The following is a 22,619-nucleotide window of genomic DNA, read 5'->3' as shown; positions in this document are numbered from 1 at the left end:
CACATAATTAAATCAATTGAATTTGGTATCAACACTATTAGGATCCCAGAAATATATCACTTAACATCAAGTAATCTCATGGATTATCAGATTAAGCAATAGACCACCTGTATCAGCTGATTAAATGAGATCTTCAAACAGAGAGACGGCGTAAACAAACCACAAATTTAGATGCTAGTGAGAGCCAAACAATACAAAACAAACGAAAGGCCAGAGAAAAGGCGAAACTAAAAGTTTTTCCAAAACTATATATCTACGGAAGACAAGAGAACTTCGCGTAAGACCAAAAATAAACCGATTTCCCGAGAGATCCGTGGAGAGTCCATCTGTGTGGACGCGATCCTCAGTAAGAATTTGTGGGTCGTACGGATCGGTGCGTCGGTTCTTTGTGCGGATCGAATCGGTTCGGGGCAAATATACAGCATGGAATGTAAATTGGAAAACTAAAAAAGTTTCCCTCAGTGCGAATCAGAACGCGATCTGCAATCGGTAATCATCATCGAGAGCAATTCCAAACTCAATCCCGATGGGCCCATAAATTACCCACGCTAATTGCCCAAATGAAATCGAAGTTCATAATTGCTCGGACATGTTATGTAGTCCCCCGTCTATAAGTAAAGAGAATCAGAAGAGTTCCCGACAGGCGTGGCACGAGATTTGACGATGAGATGAATGCCCCCGCCGGGCGGCAGTAAACCCAAAATAGTCTCATGGAGTCTCGAGTCTTTCGGTGGCTTCCGCGCCCAATCCCCTCGGATCTTCGGCCTTGCCCCAGCAACCCAAATAAATAAATATTTGGACAAATAAACATGTGTGCTATAGAGCTTTGTTGCGTTTACCTTTCGGCTTGTCTGTAATTGCTCCTTTTGGAGATTACCAGAAAAAACACATGGGACTAGATAAAAAGGGATGTTTATTTGGAGGCATTAGTTTAATGATTATGGCAGCCTTCATCTAAACTGTTAGCCATTGGGAATTCTGGGAAAAACGTTTTGATTTAAAGATTCATAAGATTGGTTTAGTATATGGACTTAATAGTAATGATGATGAGTTATGACTTATCACATAACCAAGAACCATTGCTCTATTAGATGGGAACCGTGTTTTTTCTGCAGGCACACAGCATAGAACAGGGTATTTCTTATGTCGACCTGCAAACTTTTCGCTACCATCCTTTTATTTAGTTTCTTTTGCATTTCATAATTTACAGCCAGCCGAGCGGTAAATTAGCCCAGGGAAGGAGACCAGAGGAGGGTGGCCATGTCGGGTAGGCGGGCCCAATCTCTGCCGGCGCACATGATGGAGCCAGCGAAGCCGGAACGCGGACGCTGTGTGGCTGCCATCTGCTTCTCGTGGAAGGTGCTCACCTGCATTGTGTCCCATGTGCTGCTCGTGGCCCTCGTCGTTTCCTATTGCGTGGGCGGTGCCTACCTCTTCCAGCACCTCGAACGACCCCACGAACTGGAGGTGAGATGATGATCTTATTAGAAAACCACCAAGTCATATATCCCTCTTCAGGTCAAGCGAGACATACAGAATCTTCGCTTTAATCTCACGGAGAATATCTGGCTTCTGTCAGACGATGCAGTTGTCCTGCGGGAAAGCGACTGGATGGCCAATGTCAGCAAGCATCTGGCCAACTTTGAAAAGCAGATCCTTACGGCCATCAAGGCAGACGGTTGGGATGGCGACGAGGATCTGCGGAAATCCCAGTGGACCTTTGCTGGATCCTTGTTCTACTCCATCATAGTGATAACTACCATAGGTGAGTGAATATTATTAGAACACAAAAAGCTTGGTTGAATTAGGATTGTGATTTATTTGCTTAATCTAAGTCTAAACTATGCATAGAATACTGTTCACTAGGGGACTATTTACAACTCAGGATGAGAAAAGTGTAAGAAGGGAACAATACATTGTGTGGTTTTTAAATTCGATTGTAGATCTTTTAAGTCTCAGCGAGGATAAATATGGAAGATATACTTTCAGTTTCATATTTCTAAATTAGATCTTCTTACTGAGCTTATCATTCACGTTTCTGGGTGCCGCAGCCACACTTTTAGCACTTTTGCCTTCTGCCACAGCTGGAGATTTCTCATCGTAGCCAAAGCCGCCTCCGAGAGGTGGGAAACTACCGCCATATCCAATACCACCGTTTCCAAGTCCCAGTTGACCTAAGCCCAATCCTCCAGCCAGACCGTAACCCTCGGTGTACTGAGGTCCGCCGAACTGTTGGTTACCGGGGTACTGTCCCAATCCTGGGAATTGTCCACCGGCTCCCGCAAATTGGTTACCACTGAAGTCACCTCCTGGATAGGATCCATATGGGTACTGTCCGTTGCTAGGGAATTGGTTGAGACCCAGTCCATTGGTAGGATAGTTGTTGAAGTTAGTTCCGGGGAATCCAGCTCCAGGAAGACCCTGTCCTACTCCTGAATAGCCTCCGGGATATCCACCAATGCCGTTCTGGGCTCCCGAGAATCCACCATAGCCTGTTTGATAGGGATTGGGGTACAGCTGAGGTCTTCCTATGACTCCAGTCGGTCCTCCGGGTCCCACCAGCACACCTGGATTTCCGCCATAGCCTCCAAGTCCTCCGAATTGTCCGGCATTGGGTTGACCTCCATAGGGATTAAACTGACGGGTGCCCACATTTGGAGTATCTGATGATCTAGTGGGCTCCACCACATCGGCATAGTCCTCGATCTCATCGTTCTCCGGCTGGCCAGGCAAGGGTCTTCGAGTTGTAGGCTCCCTTCTCAGCTTTTGGTCATAGGAGTTCCTTATGGGGGAACTGCGATCAATGTCCCGAAAAGAGCGCTCTCGACGATTGTAAGATCGCCAGACCCACTGATCTTGATCACCCTCCGAAGACTTAGCCGCCACTAATCCAAGGAGGCATAAAGCCACGATGATGAGGCAATTGCTCTGCATGATTTGACTGGAACCGACTTATTCGTTCACACACTGACCCGTATTTTTCGCTTGGTCGCTGCAAGCTCCCGCAACAGAATAGTTCAGAAACACGATCGGCACACGCTACTTATATAACCGCACCCGAGAACCGAAAAACCAACAAAAATAAATAAAACCAGAGACATCAGCGGCGATGACGACGCACAAACTCAGTCAAGCGAAGAGGGCAGCCGCAGGTGGGGATTTGGATGTGGATGTGGATTTGGCGACTGCCCGGCCAATGAATCAACAACGATCGTGCCAGACAGAAATCTTCACAAATCTTGGGCCCACGTATCGCATGGTTGATTCACCTGAAGCGCGACCAGACCGCGATCCGCCCAGGAACCAATGAGGCAAGCGGATGGATCGGGCAGTGGTTTTGTCCACTCAGTGATCACGTTGAAATCGCATAAATCATTAGGTAATTGCTCATTGATCGACCCAATAAACCCATTCCTGGAAATCACCATGAGCTGGTACATATAAGCACTCCCTTTTCCAGGGCGGCATAGGGCAGGCACAGGTCAGAGATCCACTTTGGACACAGTTAGCTGAGCACCCATCACGTGGGTGACCTCTAAAAATGGGTTCACCTCAGGTGGTGATGGGCCAGAAAGGGGGCGGTAGCGAGGGAGGGTGTCAAATGAAACCAAAAGTGGAGTTGCTGCCATCCAATTGTCTGTGGTCAAAACAACAGCAAGGTCAAACGCCACTGACCGATCGTGATTACCTTTTTCTGTTTTAGATTTAGATTTTAACGATGGGAATTTCTCATTATCAGCATACCCCAGCAAGGGGTTTAGTGATTCGATGCAGAAGATGGAGAAGAAATTATTTGCTTTTAATATACGGTCTTAAGACTAAAGGCTTTACTCCAAAAGATGATACTCGGCTTTCACTGCCTACTTGTAATTCTACAAGATATTAAGCTTTAGTGATAACATTCCGCTAACATATCATCAAAGATTAGAGGATAATCAAATCAAGTTAAATTAATCATAGTTCTTCTAATATTTATAGTAAGCTTTAGAATAATATAACGTATTGTAACTTAATACAAAATCACATTAGTCATTAGTAAAAGCCGTTTAGGGCATTTAACTATTCGACTCTCAGGCACAAACTCATTCGTTAAAGTAGTTTATTAGCTCTGGCTTTTGATGATGGGAGCTCGGTTTTTTTGCTTTACCATTTGCACAATTCCCCGATATGGATTTATGGCTAACACACAAATGGGTTTAGTGACCGACGCCCATCAGTTAGAATTAAGCAAAGAGGTTCTGCCTTTGCTATCTATGAATTTGCACACTTCCGTAAAGGCCAAAAGCGGCCGACTTGAAATACCATGTTGGCAATTGTTTGCCATTTGCTTTTTGGGAGCGATAATGGGCTTGGCTTGTTCAAAAAGAAGTACAGATAGATTAGGCCTTAGCGGGTCTTAGATTCATTAGCGTTTCAAGAACTTTGCGGTCACAAGGTTGAAGGTGAAGCCACAAGCATAATACAAAATCCAACATACCTTTTTGGAACAAGGTAATTTCATATTCTTCATCGTATTCTGGACAGGCTATGGCCACATATCGCCGCGCACGGATTGGGGCAAGGTGACAACGATTTTCTACGCCATCGTGGGCATTCCGCTGATGCTCATCTGCCTGTCCAACATTGGAGATGTCATGGCCACATCATTCCGGTGAGTTGACAGCGATGTACTGGAAAATGTATGAATTTTATTCAGTAATGGATTATTTCTATTCAAATCTTTACTTGTACCTCTTTCATAGGTTTTTATACTGGAGAATTTGCTGCTATGTGTGCACCCGCACGGCCAAACGTCCGAGGAATGCCCGCTCCCGGCAGAGATCCATGCGCTCCCAACGCCACACTCGTTCCCAACCGCCACCCTCGTTCCGGCGGTCCATGAAGATGACCCAAAGATCGGGAAATGACTCAGGTCTAGGTCCCTCCATGGGTCATGCCTACTCCGATCCGGAACTGCGCACCATGGGCAGAGGTTATGACGACCGGGAGTTCGGGCATCGCAGCAGCGGAGGTGGACGCAGTCGCCGCCAGCAGCAGCAGCATTCGCACCACGATCCTCGCCAGCGGCACACCATATACGGGGATGAGTACGAAACCCAGACCCTGAATCGGTCCAATCGCTACAGCAGCCGGCAGAGGCAGCGGGATCGGATGAGGGACAGGCACACGGTGGAGAGGGAGCGCTATTCCCGGTCCCACTTGGACGCTGGTTCAATTGAGGACTTCAGCGACATGCCACTTCCCGCCAAAAGAGCCGCCAGTGTGCGTTCGGTTCGGTCGCCGCACAATCAGGAATCCTCGAAAGCTTCCAGGGAACTGCATCGCCTTCACTCGGCTCCTGGGAGAAGCAGGGCCAAGTCCGTGGATCCGAGGCACGTTTCATCGCACTACGAAGATGTGGATGAGGATGTGGTGAGGAAAACGCCCATTATACCAAATAGATACGCTCTGGATGAATTCGGTGGCGGTGGCAATAGAAGACAGCCGGCGCCAAGGAGCCAGTCCATGCCGAGATCTGCTCACCAGAGGCAGCGCCAGAGGGATCGGGAACGAGAGCGATCTCCGCAACCACCACCTCAGAGTTCCCATCGCCAGAATAATAATGGCAGAAGAGCTGGAAGCCTGGGCAGGCAATCCTCTCGATATGGCAACCATCTCGAACTGCCCGACTACGATGCTCCACCGCCAGGAAGGGATCATCGCCGGGATAGGCGCGGCCACTCCCAAGGACGCTACGAGGACTATGTGGAGGAGAGCTTCGATGAGGGATCTCTTTATGAAGACAACAACTACGAGGATTATCCAACGGAACGGCGTCACTCCAGGAGTCGGGAGCCCAGGAGGAATCGGCGCAGGGAACGAGCCGAACGTTTGCCTCCATCCCCGAGAATCATGTCGCCCATGGGTTTTCCAGTGCAGCGGCAAATCCGTCGACGTCCCAGCTACGATTATGATGACGATGACTCCATGTGCGGGGATGAGTACGGCGACTATGGTGATCTGCTGCCCAAAGATCGCCCCGTGCCCATTTGGCTGTGCGTCTTTTTGGTGGTTAGCTATATCCTCGGCGGAGCTGCTCTGTTTGCCTACTGGGAGAACTGGTCTTTCCTGGATTCCGCTTACTTTTGCTTTATCACGCTGACCACGATTGGTGAGTGTGCCCATAACTTTATTTGAAATTGTTTCTGATTTCACGTTTCCCTCCAGGATTTGGTGACTTTGTCCCCGCCAAAGGAGTCAAGGATGAATCGGAGCAGTCCATTGCCTATTGCTCGCTATATCTGCTCTTCGGCATTGCCTTACTGGCCATGAGTTTTAACCTTGTGCAGGAGGAGTTTATTGCCAACGTTAAGGAGGTTGCCCGTCGACTGGGTATTCTCAAAGATGATGACGACGAGCAGGACGAAGATTAATAGATAGTTAGGGTATTGACAGATATAAAACTCTTTTGTTCTTTACATTTTGAGAAGGATAATTTAAAGAAAACTTATCACTATGAAAATTAATAAACTTAGGGTTACGGTTATTTAACTTAATTACAAGTTTTAAAAACGAAACTTCAACGAATCTGAATTCTCCAAAGTAAAATAATGGTCACATCGTATTGAATTAAAGTGATTGATTTAGATGCTCGGTTGTTTCTTTCATTACATGTAGTCGCAAAAAATATTTTTGAAATCTTAAAATTTTTATATCGCACTCAAAGTGAGTCCTCAACCTTGAACCTGCACTCGAACTGAAGCCTCAAGGTTTCGTTAACTTTACATAGCATACTAAGTTTATTTAATAATAAATGTACGAAATTCAAAAGATTGATATACAGATTAAAAAGAATATCCAGAAGAGCCAAACAAACATAAACGGGTTACTGGGTAGAGTACTATTGTCATCGAATTCAATCAGGCCAAGTTTTCTTTGTTGTGCTAAAAATATGGAAAATAAAGGCAATATTTTATCGGAGGATTTATTTGTTTAGTCATTAGCGGACTTGCAGTTGACTTACCCTGCCAAAGGCGGGGGAACCCCGAGGTGAAGATTTACTGGGCGTAAGGGAGCGGGACAGGGAGCTACTGCGTTTTCCACCAGTAGTTACGGGTGGCTTCAGAGCATTCGAATTGGAGTTTCGGGTGGTGCCAGAACCGCGCTTTATGGTAACCCCATCCACGGGCTCAATGGGCGTGGAGTTCATTATGGTTTCCGTCTCGGAAAGCTCCTGTACGGATTGCAGTGAGTCGTCGTGTTCACCTTCGCTGCCCTATAGAATGTAAAAACAAGTATTAGGGGTTTCCAGTGTACATACAAATGTTCTCTTCAATTACCTCGTCTATGGTAGCTGTGGTGTCGAGATCCGACCAGTCCTGCTCCTGGCGATAGCGCTTCACGATCTCCTGGTGCGGCGACGTGGCCACCAGGGTCCGTGGATAGACAAAGTCCCTTTTCGAGGGAGTGGTCCCGGTGGGCGCATATGTTTTCAACTCCGTCTGCTGGAAGCGCACAAGCTCCTGCTCGGAAATCTGCAGCTGCTGCCGCTGGAGCGCAGCATGCTCGGTGGACTGCTTGTTCAACTCCTGCACTAGATCGGTGGCCACAGTGGAATGTCCTATAAACCGCTGCCTGTCCTCAGTGATGAGCTTCTGCCTCTCGCCCACAATGTGCTCCAGATTAGCTTCGCTTTTCTCCTGCAGCGCTTCAAGCTGATTTTTGTTCTCCTGGCAGATGGAAACCACCTGCTGGTGGTGAAGGCGACTTGAAATCACATTTTCTTCTGTTTGCTTCGCATATTCCTGGTTGAGATTCTTCATGTGCACCTGCAGCATGGAGCAGTTAGCAACGCTTGTGTCCAGACACTCCATTCCCGATTCTGTTACGAAGTTGAGCACACCTTTTGTAAATTCAGCCACTTCAATCCCCTGCTTTTGGTAGTTTTGGACGACAGACTTGGTATCATCGATGCGATGGTTCCTGGTTAGACGGCTTTCCTCCATCTTGTTGAGGCGGATGGACATGCTAATGCTATTTTTGGCACGCAAATTCTTGATCTGTTCCATCTGCATCATCATGGACTCGAGGAGAGTTTCCTCTTGCTGGGCCAGAGCCCTTTCGTTGGACAGTTCCTCTTTCAGTTGCTCCAGTTCCTCCGCATCCGGCAAACTCATCCCGCTGAGCTGTTCAAGATGGTGGTGCACTTTCTGTACATGCTCTTCTACGAGCTCTGAACTGGTTGAAATTATGTTGGATAACTTCTCCTGCATGGTGTCCAATAACTGCTTATGTAGCTCATTGTTCTGCTCAATCACCTGCAGATTACACTCGATTTCGTTGCTCATCAAAAGCTGTCGCTGCTGCAACTGCGTCATCAGCTGGGCGATAAAATTTTGACAGTGCTGATCGCTGATCTTCAAGACCTCAGTCATCAACTTATTCTGGAGCTGGGCCTGATCCTCCAGCGACTGGGTGCACCTTTCCTTAAGGATTTCAATGCTCTTGCTGGCATTGGTTGCTAGGCGTTGGCTCACATTGCTGGAGTTGACTAAAAAGAATAAGATGGTAAATAAGAAGGAAGAGAGCAAGGGGATTGTTTGTAGGTAGCTTACCCATCTCCTGGCTTAAGTGCTCCTTGGAAGCTGCCTGCTGCTCCAAATACAAATTCAGACTGCCACCGATCATCTCCAAGTTGTCTTGCATGCGATCTTTAAACTGATCACAGGATCTGCGGATCTTCTCGTCCATTTCACGCCTTCTTTCGATGGTTCCATGTAGCTGATGGGTGTCATCGGTGGCCAGATCAGCAGCGGCCAGGATTTCCTGCGCCTGTGTGGTCAGCACCTGCTCCGTCTTCATGTGCGAGGCCACCAGCTCTTTTTTCTCCTTGTAGCGCCGCTTGGTCTTGGTTAGCACTTTCTTGGTCAGAAGCAGCGAACCCTTCGTGTTCATAAGGTTCTCCTCGGTCTTCTTCAGCTCCTGTGTTTTCTCCACAAGACTCATGCTCACCTCGCTGAAGATCTTCTCCTTGTTCTGGAGTTCATCCTTCAAGGCCTTGAGCAGCAACATCTTCTCGTTAAGTTCACGGTTTTGCGATTCCAACTTCAAGGTTATCTCGCCGTAGGTTTCCTCGGCCAAATAGATTCCGTTCTTGTCCCTGGCCGCCATGAGATCTCTTTTAAGTTTGTCGATCTCCTCAGTATATTCCTTGAGCACCGTCTTCTTGGTTAGTTTTTGATTGACTTCGGGTTTGTTTTGAATGTTCTTGGCTCGATGGGCGTACTCTAAAGTGCTTAGGGTCTCCTCGATGTCCTTGTGGCCCGGTGATATGGTGGCTATGATGGAGGTCTTGGTTCTGCCACCCAGAGATTCCTGGAGCAGCCTAGTAAGCTTCGATTCGCGGTAGGGAACGTGAGGAGCACGGTCCACCAAAGCGGTAATTACTCTTCCGAGCGTCAAGAGACTCTGATTAATGTTAACTGTCTCCCGCACGCGAATTCCCTTTTCGTTTCCAGCCTTGGAAACATTTTCACTGCCCGCCAGATCGACCAGATTCAGCTTACCGATCTTCAGCATGTCCTCTCCTTCGATGCCATTCTCTCTGATGTGCACCACTATGGAGAACACAGTGTGCGATCGAGAGGACTGGGCGTTCATCAGTGTAGTGGCCGTCTTGCGGCGCTCCTTTCCCTTCTCCAGCAACTTGTACACATCATCCTTGCTGTGGACGGGAATCTCCTCCAGTCCCTGGATAATAACCGATCCCTTCTTGGTGCTATCATCGAAAATGCGTATCTTGGTGGTGTCATCGGTGGACAGCAGATCGCACAGCTCCTCGTTGTACAGCTCCAGGTAGGAAATGCGCATCGTGTACTCCACCTCCATCATGCGCAGCTCATCGAAAAGATGACTCAGAGCTCGCGGTATGATGCCAATGTCAGAGTCCTAAGCGGGGAAACAAATTAGAAAAGGTTAGATTAGTGATTCTTGGTATAAGAAAACAGGTTTTGAAGGCCTGGCCTTGAGCCAGATGGCTAGAATATTGCAAGAGCCCTTTTTTGTTGTTTTAAAATAGAAGATAAGGAGGAGGAGATGCTGTAGAACCTTAAATTCGTGGTTTGCCGATAGTTTAATTGGCTGAGAAAATTACGGTATGAAAATTATTTATATCTCAATAGGGTCTAATTATATATGGATTAAATATGAGATACGGATGTTTTAAACTATTCTTAGAGCATGAGGTTTGTTTCCTAAAATCTTATAGAAGGTATAGAAATATTTGTATCCATACCTCAGTCGTTTTGAGGTTTATTTAAAATAAATTTGGGATAAGGTGGTTTAGACGATTCTTATAGGCTGAGGCAGGTTCCTATTCTTTTATCTATTAGAATCCATAGAAATAGTTGGTATACAATGATCTTCCGCCCCTAGCCTTCCCTTATTTCAATCGCAACTCACATCTTCCCAGGAGGATTTCAGTTCGGCACACTCGTTTCCCACCATGGTGTGGGTTTTGCCCGTTCCCGTTTGTCCGTAGGCGAACACAGTGCAGTTATAGCCATTGAGGACCTCTTCGATCAGCGGAGACACCACGACGGAGTAGACATCGCACTGCTTGGACTCGGGCCCGAAGCTGCGGTCAAAGGTGAACTTCTTGGTGAGCTTGGAGTCCAGGGTGTGACGAGTGACTATTTCCCGGGGGGCCACCACATCCACGACCTCGGCGGATCGGATGCAGCGTTCACGGGAGTTAAGGGGCCTGCGGAGGATGAGAAATCGCAGTTAGATCTTGAATTCCATTAGATCCACGAGGAATGTATCAACTCACCTGACGCGCACATACACCTGGATGTTTTGGTTTGACTTCTTTGGCGGCTGGCGCGACGTATTCCCACCAGATATGTCCATTTCGATCACTTAAATCAATTAATTAAACTTTTAGCGCGTACAGCCCAAAAAGTGACGCCAGGCCTTTGCACTAGTATGCGTGCGTGTGTGTATGTGCGATTCCTGGAAATCCTTGTTTCCACTGTCCACCGAACCAAATGCTGATAATTTTTAACTACTATTTACAGAAGGACGCTGGGGGAACACTAATTTTCGCAATAATTCCAATGAGAACAGCGAAAGCAGCGTCTCAAATTGTCCGTTCGATTTTAAAATTATGCGCAAATGGTGTGACCGCAGCGGGTCACGCTCAAAATACCAACCATGCGCTTGAAAATATACTGAAAAGCACTTTGCAGTGTTGCAAAAGTGTAATTTAAAACACCACTAATTTAAATCTTTTAAATATTTTATATAATTCCGTATTTATTTATATATAGTAAATAACATTAACTATTATACTCTATGCTATGTGATGCAGAATGCCCTGCCTCACAAGGGACTCCACCTGAGCCCTAGGCAGATAGTGCTGGCTGTTCTTTTTCAGGTGGATCACCTCGCCGTCATCCAGCTCGAATTTTCCGTAATCCTCCATGCAGCGCACCTCTATGTACAGGGATTTCGGAGGACGCAGGTTGTTGGTGAGATCGATGGGCAATCCCTGGTTGTAGCCAGCACTGCACATGTAGGCAGCCAGGGACTTGGAGTAGTTGTTGAAGAAATGCACCTCCGGTTCGCAGAGCGACTGCTTGATGTCGCCGGGAATGATGGGTCCGAACTCCCAACGCAGGGCCTTGATCCTCTTGCACCGTTCGTACAAATAGGCCAGCAGGCACCGCTTGTTCCGCTGGAGGGCCGCATGCCTGAAGTTAAGCAGCGGCCACAGGCTCCGATCCCCGGAGGCATTGTAGCTGGAGGCCTGGGCCACGTTCTCCTCGAATATCGCCTTGATCTCCTCCAGAACCTGACGCACCCCGTCGTCGTCGAAGGCGGGAATGGTCTGCGAGGATCTCTCCAGTTCCTTTAGCAGTTCAAAGGCCTTGTCGCCAAACAATTTTGTTTGTCCGCTCATTGTTGATCTTTTTCTGTTATTGTTTGGTGATCTAGGGATGGATTCCCGCCAAAATGTTTGGATAGCGATAGTATCGATACTGCTTATATCGACTACTGCTTATTAAGTATTTTTGGCTTTGAGAGAAATGTCAAGTAAAAATTGGTTAAACCCAATTCAGTTACAAAATTCAAGTTTTGTGGGCCGAACTATGCTGCCCTAAACCGAAAAAAATGCCCTCCTGGTTAGATTGGTGTTCCTGCGAAAGTGCAATACCAGATGCACGTGAGTCAGTGTGAACACCTCAAAATATCACACACAAGCACATCGCTATGTCGCCACTTAGCCCATCCCTATCACACACGTAGTGTCAAAAAAGTTGGCCAAAAAACCCCAATGAAACGCCAAATTGTGTGTTAAATCAATAAAAAGCGTGTAGACCTGCTGTTTCTGTGGCTGATTTTGGTGCTGTGCGTGTGTGACAGCGATAGGGAAACCCCGATTACAGAAAGTGAGGAATCCCCTTGGAGCGAAAGAAGAAGATGAAGCACAGGTGCAGCGATTCTAATTAACCCTTATCTTAACTTTAACCCCCAGCCTTCGACTTGGGCCAACCACCGCCCCCGGAAATCATGGAGAGCATGGGGTTGGAGGAGAAGGCGGTGTACGATGATATGAACCTGTACATCACGCCGGAGAGCTTCATCATCGAGCCGAACGGAGGGCCGGAGGTGCTGGTAATCGGGCGCCACGACAAGGTCACCCGGGTTCAGCCAGCGGGCGGAGGTCATTTGGCCAACTTGCGGCCCACCAGGAGGATTTGCGGGGTGCTGGGCACCATCCACTTGCTGAGCTGCGATTACCTTCTAGTGGCCACCCACCGCCTCTTCGTGGGCGTGCTCAATGGCGCCGTCGTGTGGAGATTAGCCGGCTATGACATCATACCCTACATTCCCAATGCCATCCAGCGCAAGGAGAACGAGACGTACTTGCGCCTCCTCCGCCAGACACTGGACACCAAGTACTTTTACTTCTCCTACCGCTACGACCTCACCAACTCGCTCCAGCGGCAGCGGGAGGTGGCGGCCCAATCACGGCCAGAACAGCCTGGGTTGCTGCAGCGGGCTGAGCAGCGATTCGTTTGGAATGGCTATGTGCTGCGGCAGTTCAACTGCGACAAGATGGAGAAGTTTCAACTGCCCCTCGTCCTGGGCTTCGTGTCCATAAACCAGGTGCAAATCAACGGGCAGACCTTCTTCTGGAGCATCGTCACCAGGCGTTCTGTGCAGCGTGCGGGCACTCGACTCTTCTGCCGCGGCAGCGACGAGCAGGGTCATGTGGCCAACTTTGTGGAGACCGAGCAGATTGTGGAGTTCAATGGCCAGCTCACGGGATTCGTGCAGACGCGCGGCAGCATGCCCTTCCACTGGCACCAGCTGCCCAACCTGCGGTACAAGCCGCGACCCGTTCTGGTGCCTGGCAAGGATCATCTGGCCGCCTGCACCCTCCACTTCAACGAACAAATCAAGCTGTACGGCAACAATGTGGCTGTGAATCTGGTGGATCACAAGGGCGCCGAGGGTGAGCTGGAGGCGACTTACGCCCGTCTGGTTCGAGAAATGGGCAACCAGAGAGTGCGTTATGAGTCCTTCGACTTCCATAGCGAGTGCCGCAAGATGCGCTGGGACCGGCTGAACATACTCATCGATCGGTTGGCCCACGAGCAGGACCAATTCGGTGTCTATCATGTCTTCGACGACGGCAAGCTGGTGTCCACGCAGACGGGCGTCTTCCGAACAAATTGCATTGATTGTCTGGACAGGACGAATGTAGTGCAGAGCATGCTGGCCCGGAGATCCCTAACGGCGGTGCTCCAGAAGCTGGGAGTGCTGCATGTTGGCCAGCGAGTGGAACAGGCCTCTGCAATATTCGAGAGCACTTTCAAGGGCGTCTGGGCGGACAATGCGGACCTGGTGTCGCTGCAATACTCCGGCACGTGTGCGCTCAAGACGGACTTCACCAGGACGGGCAAGAGGACGAAGGCTGGTGCTCTGCAGGACGGCAAGAACTCGCTGATGCGCTACTATCTGAACAACTTTGCCGATGGCCAGCGGCAGGATAGCATCGACTTGTTCCTCGGCAAGTATCTGATCAACGACAACGAGGGCGGTGCCGTGCCATCGCCGCTGGAATCGAAGCGGGGCTGGCGGTTCTTCACCTTCCCCTCGGTTCTGCTGATGGCCGTGGCCATGTTCATGATCACGATGACCTACCCGGCCGAGTTCAACACGGAGAACCTGCTGTTCATGCTCTTCTGGGGAGCCATGATTGCCGTCAGTGCCACGGGAATCCTGCACTACGGCATCGAGTTCGTGCAGTGGCCGCGGCTTTTTCCGCCCATCTCCTTTCGAGACCCATGACGTTAGTGTCGTCTAGCAGAGTCACTGGGACCTACCTCTGCAGCTTCAAAAAGTCACATTGCTCCAAGGAAATATCTTGTAAACCAATTCCTGTAATCGATTTCAACTCCTATCAATTTCTGTTTGTTTTATTGTGTTCTTGTTTAGTTGTAAAGCCCAAAGTCCATTCCTTTCTGCAACATGTTAGTTATTATTACACAATACTTAGGCGAGCTTCAGGCGGCTTGAAACGGAAATGGATGGGTTTTTGGATGGGAGGGATTGGAGTTGTCAGGCGCCGCTAATTAACTGCGATTAAATGCAATGTAGATCAATCACTTTTGTAGAAACATTTTATGACATTAAATAAAGTATTTAACGCATTGCTAGAAAACCTCGTTCGAAGTCTCTTAATTACCTCTAGAGGTGAACTGCATTGCAAGCCAAGAACGTTTGTCTTGCTTGTGATACGGGTATATCGTGTTTATGGCATGCACAAAAGATGGCCAACAAAAAGATGATCGTATCTTGAAAACGTGTTAGTTGTAATAGTTGGAAACAATATTTCTAAGGAATGCAGAGCTTTAAAGAATACATAAACATGATCAAGAAAATTATTAAATAATATGGCCCTCGTTAAAAAAAATGTTAGTGTAGAATATTTGAGATTTCAACCACAATTTCATCGAGGAATCCCGCGTTTAAAACGGTATCCAATAACTCAAGTTATAGAATCAAGAAGTGCAGTTTTGGGTTCCCATACTTAAAACCTTTGGAATTACGGAGAAATCGAACATAAAAATGGGCTAAATTTTTGACCCTCATTTAAGAAAAACATTTTAATGTAGAATATTTGAGAATTCAGCCACGAATTCATAGAGGTATCCCACGTGAAAATCGAGATCCAATAACTCAAGTTATAGAATAAAGAAGTGCAGTTTTAGGTTCTCATACTGAAAACCTTTGAAATTACGGAAAAATCGAACATGAAAATGGTCTACATTTTTGACCCTCGTTTAAGAGATACATTTTAATGTAGAATATTAGAGAATTCAACCATGAATTCATAGAGGTATCCCACGTGTAAATCGAGATCCAACAACTCAAGTTATAGAATAAAGAAGTGCAGTTTTGGGTTCCCATACTGAAAACCATTGAAATTACGGAAAAATCGAACATGAAAGTGGGTTAAATTTCTGACCCTCATTTCAAAGAAAACTGTTAATATAGAATGTCGGAGAATTCAACCATAAACTCAAAGGGATATCCCACGTCTAAATCGGGATCAAACAACTCAAGATATAGAATTTTGACTAGCAGTTTAGGACTTCCATTGGAAGTTCTGAAAAATCAAACTTAAAAAGTTACAAGCAGGCTTCGGGCATTTATTCATATCATTTCAAACACCCCAGTCTATATTTTTCGGCACACCATCAAAATCGAAAAAAAATTCCAACAAATTGTTACAAAATTTGATCGTTTGTGTTTAGGACCCGAAAATTTCAAAATTCACTTTTACCACAAAAATAACAAAAACAAATAATAATTTGCCATTTGGTGTAGATATTGTAGTGTTGTCCATCTAGTTTTTAAGGCTTTTAAGATAAAATGGACAAAGCGGAGAAACCCTCCCGACTTGCAGATAACTTCCTGTACATGTTGGAGTTTGTGGTGGACGATCTCTTGATTACGCGGCCGAATCTCTGTGCCCCGGAGGAGTATCCCACCTGCACAGAGATCACCTTCCGGTCGATTTTCCTGAACATCCGCGATCGGGAGGATGGCCAATGTGTCACCCCCTGTTCCCCAAAGTGCGGAAAGTGCACTCTGTTCACGATGGATTCACCGATTACGGACGAGGATGTGATGCACATTCACGTGTATAAGAAGCGCACCGAGAGCTGCAAGTTCCTGCTCGGACTGGCGGAGCTGCCGATGAAGCCGATCTTCGACAGGGTGAAGAAGGAGTTCGACTTCCAGAACATAAACTGGGAGGACAACGTGATGACGCACGTTTCGCGCCTGCCCAGGATCAGGGGTCCCTGCAAGAAGACCAACGACTGTGTTACCTGCTACGAGAAGCACCGGGAGCGCCGCGAGCAATGGTGTCCCACATCGGAGCTGACCAAGCGGATGCTGCCCCTCTTCAACCTCTGCAAGATGCAGACCGGCAACATAGTCCTGATCCTGAGACTGGTGTGCAATGGTCCCTCCGTGGTCTCCTCCTTCCCCGTCCAGAGTCCCAAGTGCAAGAACCCCTGCTGCCCTGGCTGTTGTCCTTCGCCTGCAGTATGGCCTGCTCCGTGTCCCTCGCCATTCGATCCCTGCGATCCTTGCAAGTCCATCAAGACCAGGAAACCGTAGACGGGAGCTTCAGCAAGGATTTTACATTCCGTTTTCATCCAGTAATCTTGAGATATCTTTAATATTCGTCAAGGAACCCGCTGATTAACTATGATATGTGACCAAGTACCAATCACATTACATTTTATAAAAATAAATAAATACTTTGTAATTTTCTACATCAATCCTGGTGTTTTATCGCTATGGGGATATTTACTTGTATTAGCTGGTGTTTTATGGCTATGGGGATATTTACGTGTATTCGCTATCTGCAATTTGCTCACAGTGTCTTTTAAAAATATTAGGATACGTAAGGATAGTAATACGTATATAAATCATATCATATATGATCTAAATTATTTTAAATTACTTAGATCCATTATGTAAAGTCGAAAAATGTTTGTGTTTGGTAATGTCTTTGAAATTATGTTATATTAATAAATAAAGAATATATTGGTACACATGTTATGGCATGAAGCTTAAGTAGAAATATGCGTTTGCATGAGATTATAATGTAATTGTTATTTTAAGATATGTGAATGCTAACATGTACGTAAACTAAATAATTAAAAACGTAGAGCCCAGGTATTCAAAATAACAAGTTATAGAAATTCCTAGTCCTAGTAGTCCTTTCCAACAAATTCGTATTACCAGTTCGAACACATCATTCTCCCCGTCTGGACACCCGTTCAAAATCAAAATCAAAATTTCAAATTAATTCTCTAAATTTTAGGAAGTGCGTGTGTTCGGGTGCAAAAATTAAAAGTTTTTCCAAAAAAAACGAAGTCTAGCCAAAATTCACGTTCGGCTTCAGTGTTCGAGTTAAGGTTACCTCTTTCCGGGAATAATGGACAAGTCTGATAAGCCCGACAAAAATGAGAAACCCGAGAAACCCCCAAAAATTGCAGGAAACTTCCTGTACATGTTCGAGTTCGTGGTGGACGACCTGCTGATCACGCGCCAGAATCTCTGTGCTCCGGAGGAGTATCCCACCTGCACGGAGATCACGTTCCGTTCGTCGGTGTACGTGAATCTCTGCGATCGGGAGGTGGGCACCTGTGTTAACCCCTGTTCGCCCAAGTGCGGAAAGTGCGCCCTGTTCACCCTGGACTCGCCGATCACGGATAAGGATGTGCTGCAGGTGCATGTCTACAAGAAACGCACGGAGAGCTGCAAGTTCCTCATAGGATTGTCGGAGCTGAAGGTGAAGCCAATCTTCGACAGGGTCAAGGAGTCCTTCGACGCGGAGAATCCCAACTGGGAGGGGGCCATGCTGGGCCACATCGCCCAATTGCCCAAGATGAAGGGGCCCAACAGCAAAGGTCTCCTGGACAATTGTGCCTGCTACGAGAAGCTGAACGAACGCCACGAGCAGTGGTGCCCCACCTCGGAGTTGTCCAAGCGGCTGCTGCCCCTCTTCAATCTCTGCAAGATGCAGACCGGCAACATAGTGCTGATCCTCCGGCTGGTCTGCAATGGTCCGGCCATAGTGTCCACATTTCCCTTCAGCAAGGTCTGCTCCCGCAATCCCAAGTGCCCGGAGCCCTGCTGCGGACCCTGTGGTCCCTGTCCCCCGCCTCCCTGCTGCGGCTCGTGTCCCCCTCCTCCTGGCTGTGGGCCACCATGTCCGCCTCCCTGTGGTCCCTGTGGTCCGTGTGATCCCTGTGATCCGTGCGATCCCTGCAGCCCCTGCTGCGGCGGAGGAACCGCCACCGGGGGACCCATGGAGAAGAAGGGATGCAAGGGCCCGTGCGCCCAGCCCCCCTGTCGTCAGTGTAAAATGGTGGATCCCTGTGCCAAGCGGTACGAACCGCCGGCCAAGTGCCTCAGGTACTACTCCTGCAACCTGGACAAGCTGTGTCCCTGCGATTACTGCGAGGACGAGTTCGACAGGGGTGAGTACTTACCCTTACAGACCTTAAAAATCCAACAAGAACCTACAAGATACCAACTCTGGTTCATTATTCAAATTAGTTACATTTATTTTAAAAGGAAACCAATTTTATTTAATACACCTTTTCTCTTATGGGAGACTTCTTAAAATGTTAATACTTAAGGGAAGGAATAATTAAAACAATTTGATGTTATTTTAAGGAACCTTATATCCATTAATATCTGAAATATTATAGCGATGTATTTTCTATTTACTAAAATTAATTATTTCCACGTCCTTGGTAGTATTTGTAATCTTTAACTCAAAAGCATGTTTAAAAAACTTCCTCCTTAACTCATATTATACGAAAAAATGATATGAAATATAAAAATGTAATCCCCATCTCCCCAGAATGTCCCACTGTTCCCACAAAGCGCTGTAATATGTCTCCCATCGAGCAAAAGCTGCAGAAATGCGGTCCTTGCGGGGGAATCCCACCATATCCCCGTTTCATCCAGGAGAAACTTGACGCGGTACTTCTGGGAAAGCCGGACAAGGACAAGGATGCCAAGAAGGACAAGGATGGTAAAAAGGACAAGAAGGGAAAGGATGGCAAGGACGCCAAGGGCAAGAAGAAGCGGCAGTCGGGAGGAGCCACCTACTGCGTAGGGGATCATAACGGTCCCGCCTACGAGGAATGCGATCCTGTCTGCGAAGGTGTCCTCCAGGCGACCCGGAAAATGAGGTACAAGGAGCCCAGTGGTTCTGCATGCCACGATAGAGAGCAGGAGTACGATATGGCTTGCGATGAAGGTGAGTTCCTAACTATTTAGAATGAATGATTTATTAAAAAAATTCTAAAGAGACGATTATTAACAACAAATAATGTTTGTTATTAGGCTGTATCCAAATTCTTAAAATAGATCACTTCAAAAAATCAGTCTTACATCTTCCGGAAAATACAAAACGTTGCCACTCCTTATTTTTTTCAATATTTTCATTTCATAATTTTTAAGATGCCAAGTAGGCCCTGAAATAAACAACACATCCAGAAACTCACCTTACTTCTAGTAACACCAAGTAGACGGGGGGTAAAAGATCATTACTCGGTTTGCATTCGTTTTATATATTCAATCGGGAAATGTTGTCTGCCGCACAAAATAAACAAAAATAAATTCTTTCGTTAAAGTTACGCGAGTTTTGGATGGAAACTAAAACAGAAGAGCAGTACGCTTTAATCCAATTAACTAAATCATTATCGTGGCGATCCAATAACGCGGCCTCTCTTTTTTATTGCAGCGCGAAAACGGGCTGTGCGGAAATTGCGCCATTTACTGGTGAAGTACAATATCCAAATTGAGAATTGAAGGCCTTTGGAATCGATATTTTAGCAGCACTCCTTAAGCAGACAACACCTGCAGACGTACTTAGTGAATAGTTACATTGATTTAGAGACACTCGACCACAGAACCACACAACATGGCCAAGAAAAAGGGAAGGAAGGGCAAGAAGGGCAAGAAGCCGAAGGTCGACTGCAAGTTCAAGATCACCAATGAGATGCTCAAGCCCATGAACGAGAGTAAGTGCATCGATAACATATCTATAAACACGTCATTTAATTTGAGTAGTATATTATATTATTATATATGTCAATTATATTTACGTTTGATTTAGTATTGGTTATCTCTTACTTCCATTTTATAATTTTTTATTTTGTAATAAAACTTTACTATTTTTTTTCAATACTAGATATTGACGACTGCGATGGCTGTTGTCAATGCGCCTGCGACTGCGACTGCAGTCCGGAGCTGGCTCCTTGTTTCATCCAGCCGACCAGGCCGGATCCTGGTCCGGAGGCCTATGACGAGTTCGAGGCCTGTCTCAATGGCAGTGGTCTGACCATCCGCGTCCTCAAGAACACCCACAAGGTGGAGAGCGTCCTGGATGGCAGTGAAACGGCGCCCAATCTGGGGGCGGACGATGATCCCTGCTACCGGGAGGATCCCAACGACTGCGAGCCCAAGCAGGAGTCCTGCCTGCACGAGATGCTGCAGCGCAGCTCCTTCGCCAGGAACCACATCAAGCGCAGAACCGGTGGCAGGATCATCAACCACCCGAACATCCCCAAGGTGCGGGCCAACATCAAGTACTCGGGCAACGACGCCTGCGAGACGGACAATTACTACGTGCCCTTCTCCAAGATCAAGGAGGCCTGCGACGCCCAGGAGGCCAAGGTCGACTGCTACCGCCAGCGGCTGTGCGGCGGATCCGATCGCATTGTGCCCGCCCAGTGTCCCGCCCAGAATCAGCGATCCTGCTGCATGCAGGTGGAGCGAAAGGACATTATGCAGACCATGAAGGGCGTCAATCTGGACACGAGGCGCAAGGGCATTGAGGTGAGTTCATTGATAATATCTTTACCTTTTCCATGTAATCCCTTAAAAAGGTGTCTAAAAGAAAGCATTCTCAGATTCAATTCTATTTAATTTTTAAATTAAATGAATAACTCTAGTTTTGACAATTGGCATATTATTATTTTTTTCAAAATGTATTCCACTATTGTACGGACAATTTCACTTCTTAGAAAAGAAGGGAAACATAATCCTTTGAATTGTTATTATTGGTTTATCATTTCATGACTTATCTCTTACCGTACAAAAATGTGTCCCAGTAGTAATTGGCTCACGTAAAATCCATATTTCAAGAATGTTTAATCCTAAATCGGTGTACTATAATCACTGATCGCCTCCACATTCCTTTTTTTGGGATCGCTGGTTACGTGTGCGAATGCGGAATGTGTGATCGCTTTTCAGTCCGTGACTTGGCCCCTCTAAATGCCGAAGTTGCAGGTGGTGCAACTTCTCCTACTTCTGCAACTTCGGGAAGGCTTTCAATTGCCTCAATTGTGGTGCATTTTGTTGCGTAACATCTGCCAGCTTCAAATGTGGAGCACTTGTTTCGTTTTGCGGTGGCAAATCTGCTGCAGCTTTCCATTGGTTTTATTTATGGTAATCGCAGGGGAGATGTAATAGATTGAAGGAAACTCTTTTGAGCACATAAGTGCAAATTAGGTGATTTACCTCCCTATACAAGACTTTCTTCTTCCATCTTCCATCCGACTGAATTAATTAGGTGATTCCTATAATGATTTTAAATGTTTAGTTAATAATTAAAGATTACCTAATAATAATATTAGAATATATGTTTATTCAAACTTAATATTGTTTCCATTTAGGTCTGCTACAAGACCTGCGAGGAGACCGATAGCGACGTGTTCCTGGTGAAACTGGGCAGCAAGGCCAAGTCGCAGCACAAGAAGAACACCATTGAGATAGAGCTCAGGACCCCCAAGCAACCCGTAACCCTTCCGATCAGTAAGGTCACCACCGAGACCTATGTTTCCGAGGAAATGCTGGCAGGTGGTAAAAAGGGAAAGAAGAAGAAGAAGGGCAAGGGCAAAGGCAAGAAGGGCAAGGGCAAGAAGAAGAAGTAGTAGACCCTGAACTATCCTAAGGCGAATCCTATACCTTCAACCGGACATGATGCACACCTTATCGGAACCCATCCACTGGCTTTTACACGCGACACTCCATAAAATTCACAGCAGCTGTCTTTGAAATTTGGTTTTGGCAATTACCCTCTCGTACCAACTCGTTTAGTTAGACGCACGAATACTAAATATTTCGACTAGAGTTACGTAAATGTATGATTTGGATTCAGTTAAATCAAGAATTAAAATTAAAAATTTAAAGATTGTGGCGTCCTTTTACTTTCAAGGGTGTCAAAACCGCAAGTGAAGATTTGCTGACCTGTCGGAGTAAGCTCCCTGCAAGGGATTAAGTTACCCAGACCCTTGGTTGTTTAAAAAACCAGACTTCTTTTGGCTTTGCGAAGCTTTAAATACCCTGCACAAAAATGAATATACCCTTTTATACTTCCATTAATTCGGCAGTTTTTAATATTTTGCTCTTCTGCGATTCTCTTTGCAAACTTTAACCAGTTTATACCCCCTATTGAGCTGAAAAGAAATCTTAAAATGGTTTAAAGCATGCATTATAATATTTGACAGCTTTATGGTATCTCT

General features: G+C 46.6%; 8 protein-coding genes across 9 annotated transcripts; 5 read left to right on the top strand and 3 right to left on the bottom strand.

Moving 5' to 3' along the window:
• Nucleotides 1-282: 282 nt before the first annotated feature.
• On the top strand, nt 283-6,843 carry LOC119555343. The gene is made up of 6 exons (XM_037866679.1): nt 283-489; nt 1,211-1,467; nt 1,519-1,765; nt 4,525-4,651; nt 4,743-6,151; nt 6,208-6,843. The coding sequence occupies exons 2-6, from the start codon at nt 1,261-1,263 to the stop codon at nt 6,411-6,413; spliced, it is 2,196 nt and encodes a 731-aa protein (XP_037722607.1). The 5' UTR covers nt 283-489; nt 1,211-1,260; the 3' UTR covers nt 6,414-6,843.
• LOC119555348 (shematrin-like protein 2) lies at nt 1,930-2,998 on the bottom strand. The gene has a single exon (XM_037866686.1). The coding sequence runs from the start codon at nt 2,932-2,934 to the stop codon at nt 2,005-2,007; it is 930 nt and encodes a 309-aa protein (XP_037722614.1). The 5' UTR covers nt 2,935-2,998; the 3' UTR covers nt 1,930-2,004.
• Nucleotides 6,761-11,170, bottom strand: LOC119555342 (kinesin-like protein Klp61F). The gene is made up of 6 exons (XM_037866678.1): nt 10,811-11,170; nt 10,441-10,741; nt 8,595-9,927; nt 7,320-8,530; nt 7,004-7,255; nt 6,761-6,923 (listed from the first exon to the last, which is right to left on the bottom strand). Exons 1-6 carry the CDS (start codon nt 10,888-10,890, stop codon nt 6,900-6,902), a joined length of 3,201 nt encoding a protein of 1,066 aa, XP_037722606.1. The 5' UTR covers nt 10,891-11,170; the 3' UTR covers nt 6,761-6,899.
• Nucleotides 11,171-11,275: 105 nt separating this feature from the next.
• LOC119555350 (DNA replication complex GINS protein PSF1-like) lies at nt 11,276-11,981 on the bottom strand. Its single transcript, XM_037866688.1, has one exon. It carries the CDS (start codon nt 11,939-11,941, stop codon nt 11,333-11,335), a length of 609 nt encoding a protein of 202 aa, XP_037722616.1. The 5' UTR covers nt 11,942-11,981; the 3' UTR covers nt 11,276-11,332.
• An 82-nt stretch (nt 11,982-12,063) lies between these two features.
• LOC119555344 (phosphatidylinositol-3-phosphatase SAC1) lies at nt 12,064-14,654 on the top strand. Of its 2 annotated transcripts, none has more exons than XM_037866680.1 (2): nt 12,064-12,205; nt 12,518-14,654. In XM_037866680.1, the coding sequence occupies exons 1-2, from the start codon at nt 12,154-12,156 to the stop codon at nt 14,338-14,340; spliced, it is 1,875 nt and encodes a 624-aa protein (XP_037722608.1). In that variant the 5' UTR covers nt 12,064-12,153; the 3' UTR covers nt 14,341-14,654. The 2 variants fall into 2 exon arrangements, with proteins under 2 accessions (XP_037722608.1, XP_037722610.1); XM_037866682.1 differs by lacking the exon at nt 12,064-12,205 and adding an exon at nt 12,251-12,431.
• Nucleotides 14,655-15,713: 1,059 nt separating this feature from the next.
• Nucleotides 15,714-16,847, top strand: LOC119555349. Its single transcript, XM_037866687.1, has one exon. The coding sequence runs from the start codon at nt 15,928-15,930 to the stop codon at nt 16,681-16,683; it is 756 nt and encodes a 251-aa protein (XP_037722615.1). The 5' UTR covers nt 15,714-15,927; the 3' UTR covers nt 16,684-16,847.
• Nucleotides 16,848-17,296: 449 nt separating this feature from the next.
• On the top strand, nt 17,297-19,971 carry LOC119555345. Its single transcript, XM_037866683.1, has 3 exons — nt 17,297-18,557; nt 18,947-19,348; nt 19,835-19,971. Exons 1-3 carry the CDS (start codon nt 17,510-17,512, stop codon nt 19,900-19,902), a joined length of 1,518 nt encoding a protein of 505 aa, XP_037722611.1. The 5' UTR covers nt 17,297-17,509; the 3' UTR covers nt 19,903-19,971.
• On the top strand, nt 19,971-22,260 carry LOC119555346. Its single transcript, XM_037866684.1, has 3 exons — nt 19,971-20,114; nt 20,285-20,931; nt 21,771-22,260. Exons 1-3 carry the CDS (start codon nt 20,015-20,017, stop codon nt 22,026-22,028), a joined length of 1,005 nt encoding a protein of 334 aa, XP_037722612.1. The 5' UTR covers nt 19,971-20,014; the 3' UTR covers nt 22,029-22,260.
• The last annotated feature ends 359 nt before the right edge of the window (nt 22,261-22,619 follow it).

This window comes from Drosophila subpulchrella, chromosome 3L, assembly GCF_014743375.2.
Source record: "Drosophila subpulchrella strain 33 F10 #4 breed RU33 chromosome 3L, RU_Dsub_v1.1 Primary Assembly, whole genome shotgun sequence".
Taxonomy (NCBI): domain Eukaryota; kingdom Metazoa; phylum Arthropoda; class Insecta; order Diptera; family Drosophilidae; genus Drosophila; species Drosophila subpulchrella.
This window is presented reverse-complemented; position numbering and strand designations above follow the sequence as displayed.

What these genes read in the sequence shown, in the direction of transcription:
- LOC119555350 (XM_037866688.1), bottom strand. Translation starts at nt 11,941, where the DNA reads ATGAGCGGACAAACAAAATTGTTTGGCGACAAGGCCTTTGAACTGCTA.
- LOC119555349 (XM_037866687.1), top strand. Translation starts at nt 15,928, where the DNA reads ATGGACAAAGCGGAGAAACCCTCCCGACTTGCAGATAACTTCCTGTAC.
- LOC119555342 (XM_037866678.1), bottom strand. Translation starts at nt 10,890, where the DNA reads ATGGACATATCTGGTGGGAATACGTCGCGCCAGCCGCCAAAGAAGTCA. An exon ending in CCACAGCTACCATAGACGAG is followed by an intron (nt 7,256 to 7,319) that starts GTAATTGAAGAG and finishes TACATTCTATAG; the next exon opens with GGCAGCGAAGGTGAACACGA. An exon ending in GTTCCCCCGCCTTTGGCAGG is followed by an intron (nt 6,924 to 7,003) that starts GTAAGTCAACTG and finishes CCATATTTTTAG; the next exon opens with CACAACAAAGAAAACTTGGC.
- LOC119555343 (XM_037866679.1), top strand. Translation starts at nt 1,261, where the DNA reads ATGTCGGGTAGGCGGGCCCAATCTCTGCCGGCGCACATGATGGAGCCA. An exon ending in AACGACCCCACGAACTGGAG is followed by an intron (nt 1,468 to 1,518) that starts GTGAGATGATGA and finishes ATCCCTCTTCAG; the next exon opens with GTCAAGCGAGACATACAGAA. An exon ending in CATAGTGATAACTACCATAG is followed by an intron (nt 1,766 to 4,524) that starts GTGAGTGAATAT and finishes TATTCTGGACAG; the next exon opens with GCTATGGCCACATATCGCCG.
- LOC119555346 (XM_037866684.1), top strand. Translation starts at nt 20,015, where the DNA reads ATGGCCAAGAAAAAGGGAAGGAAGGGCAAGAAGGGCAAGAAGCCGAAG. An exon ending in GCTCAAGCCCATGAACGAGA is followed by an intron (nt 20,115 to 20,284) that starts GTAAGTGCATCG and finishes TTTCAATACTAG; the next exon opens with ATATTGACGACTGCGATGGC. An exon ending in CGAGGCGCAAGGGCATTGAG is followed by an intron (nt 20,932 to 21,770) that starts GTGAGTTCATTG and finishes GTTTCCATTTAG; the next exon opens with GTCTGCTACAAGACCTGCGA.
- LOC119555344 (XM_037866680.1), top strand. Translation starts at nt 12,154, where the DNA reads ATGCCCTCCTGGTTAGATTGGTGTTCCTGCGAAAGTGCAATACCAGAT. An exon ending in AAGTGCAATACCAGATGCAC is followed by an intron (nt 12,206 to 12,517) that starts GTGAGTCAGTGT and finishes TTTAACCCCCAG; the next exon opens with CCTTCGACTTGGGCCAACCA.
- LOC119555345 (XM_037866683.1), top strand. Translation starts at nt 17,510, where the DNA reads ATGGACAAGTCTGATAAGCCCGACAAAAATGAGAAACCCGAGAAACCC. An exon ending in CGAGGACGAGTTCGACAGGG is followed by an intron (nt 18,558 to 18,946) that starts GTGAGTACTTAC and finishes CCATCTCCCCAG; the next exon opens with AATGTCCCACTGTTCCCACA. An exon ending in CGATATGGCTTGCGATGAAG is followed by an intron (nt 19,349 to 19,834) that starts GTGAGTTCCTAA and finishes TTTTTATTGCAG; the next exon opens with CGCGAAAACGGGCTGTGCGG.
- LOC119555348 (XM_037866686.1), bottom strand. Translation starts at nt 2,934, where the DNA reads ATGCAGAGCAATTGCCTCATCATCGTGGCTTTATGCCTCCTTGGATTA.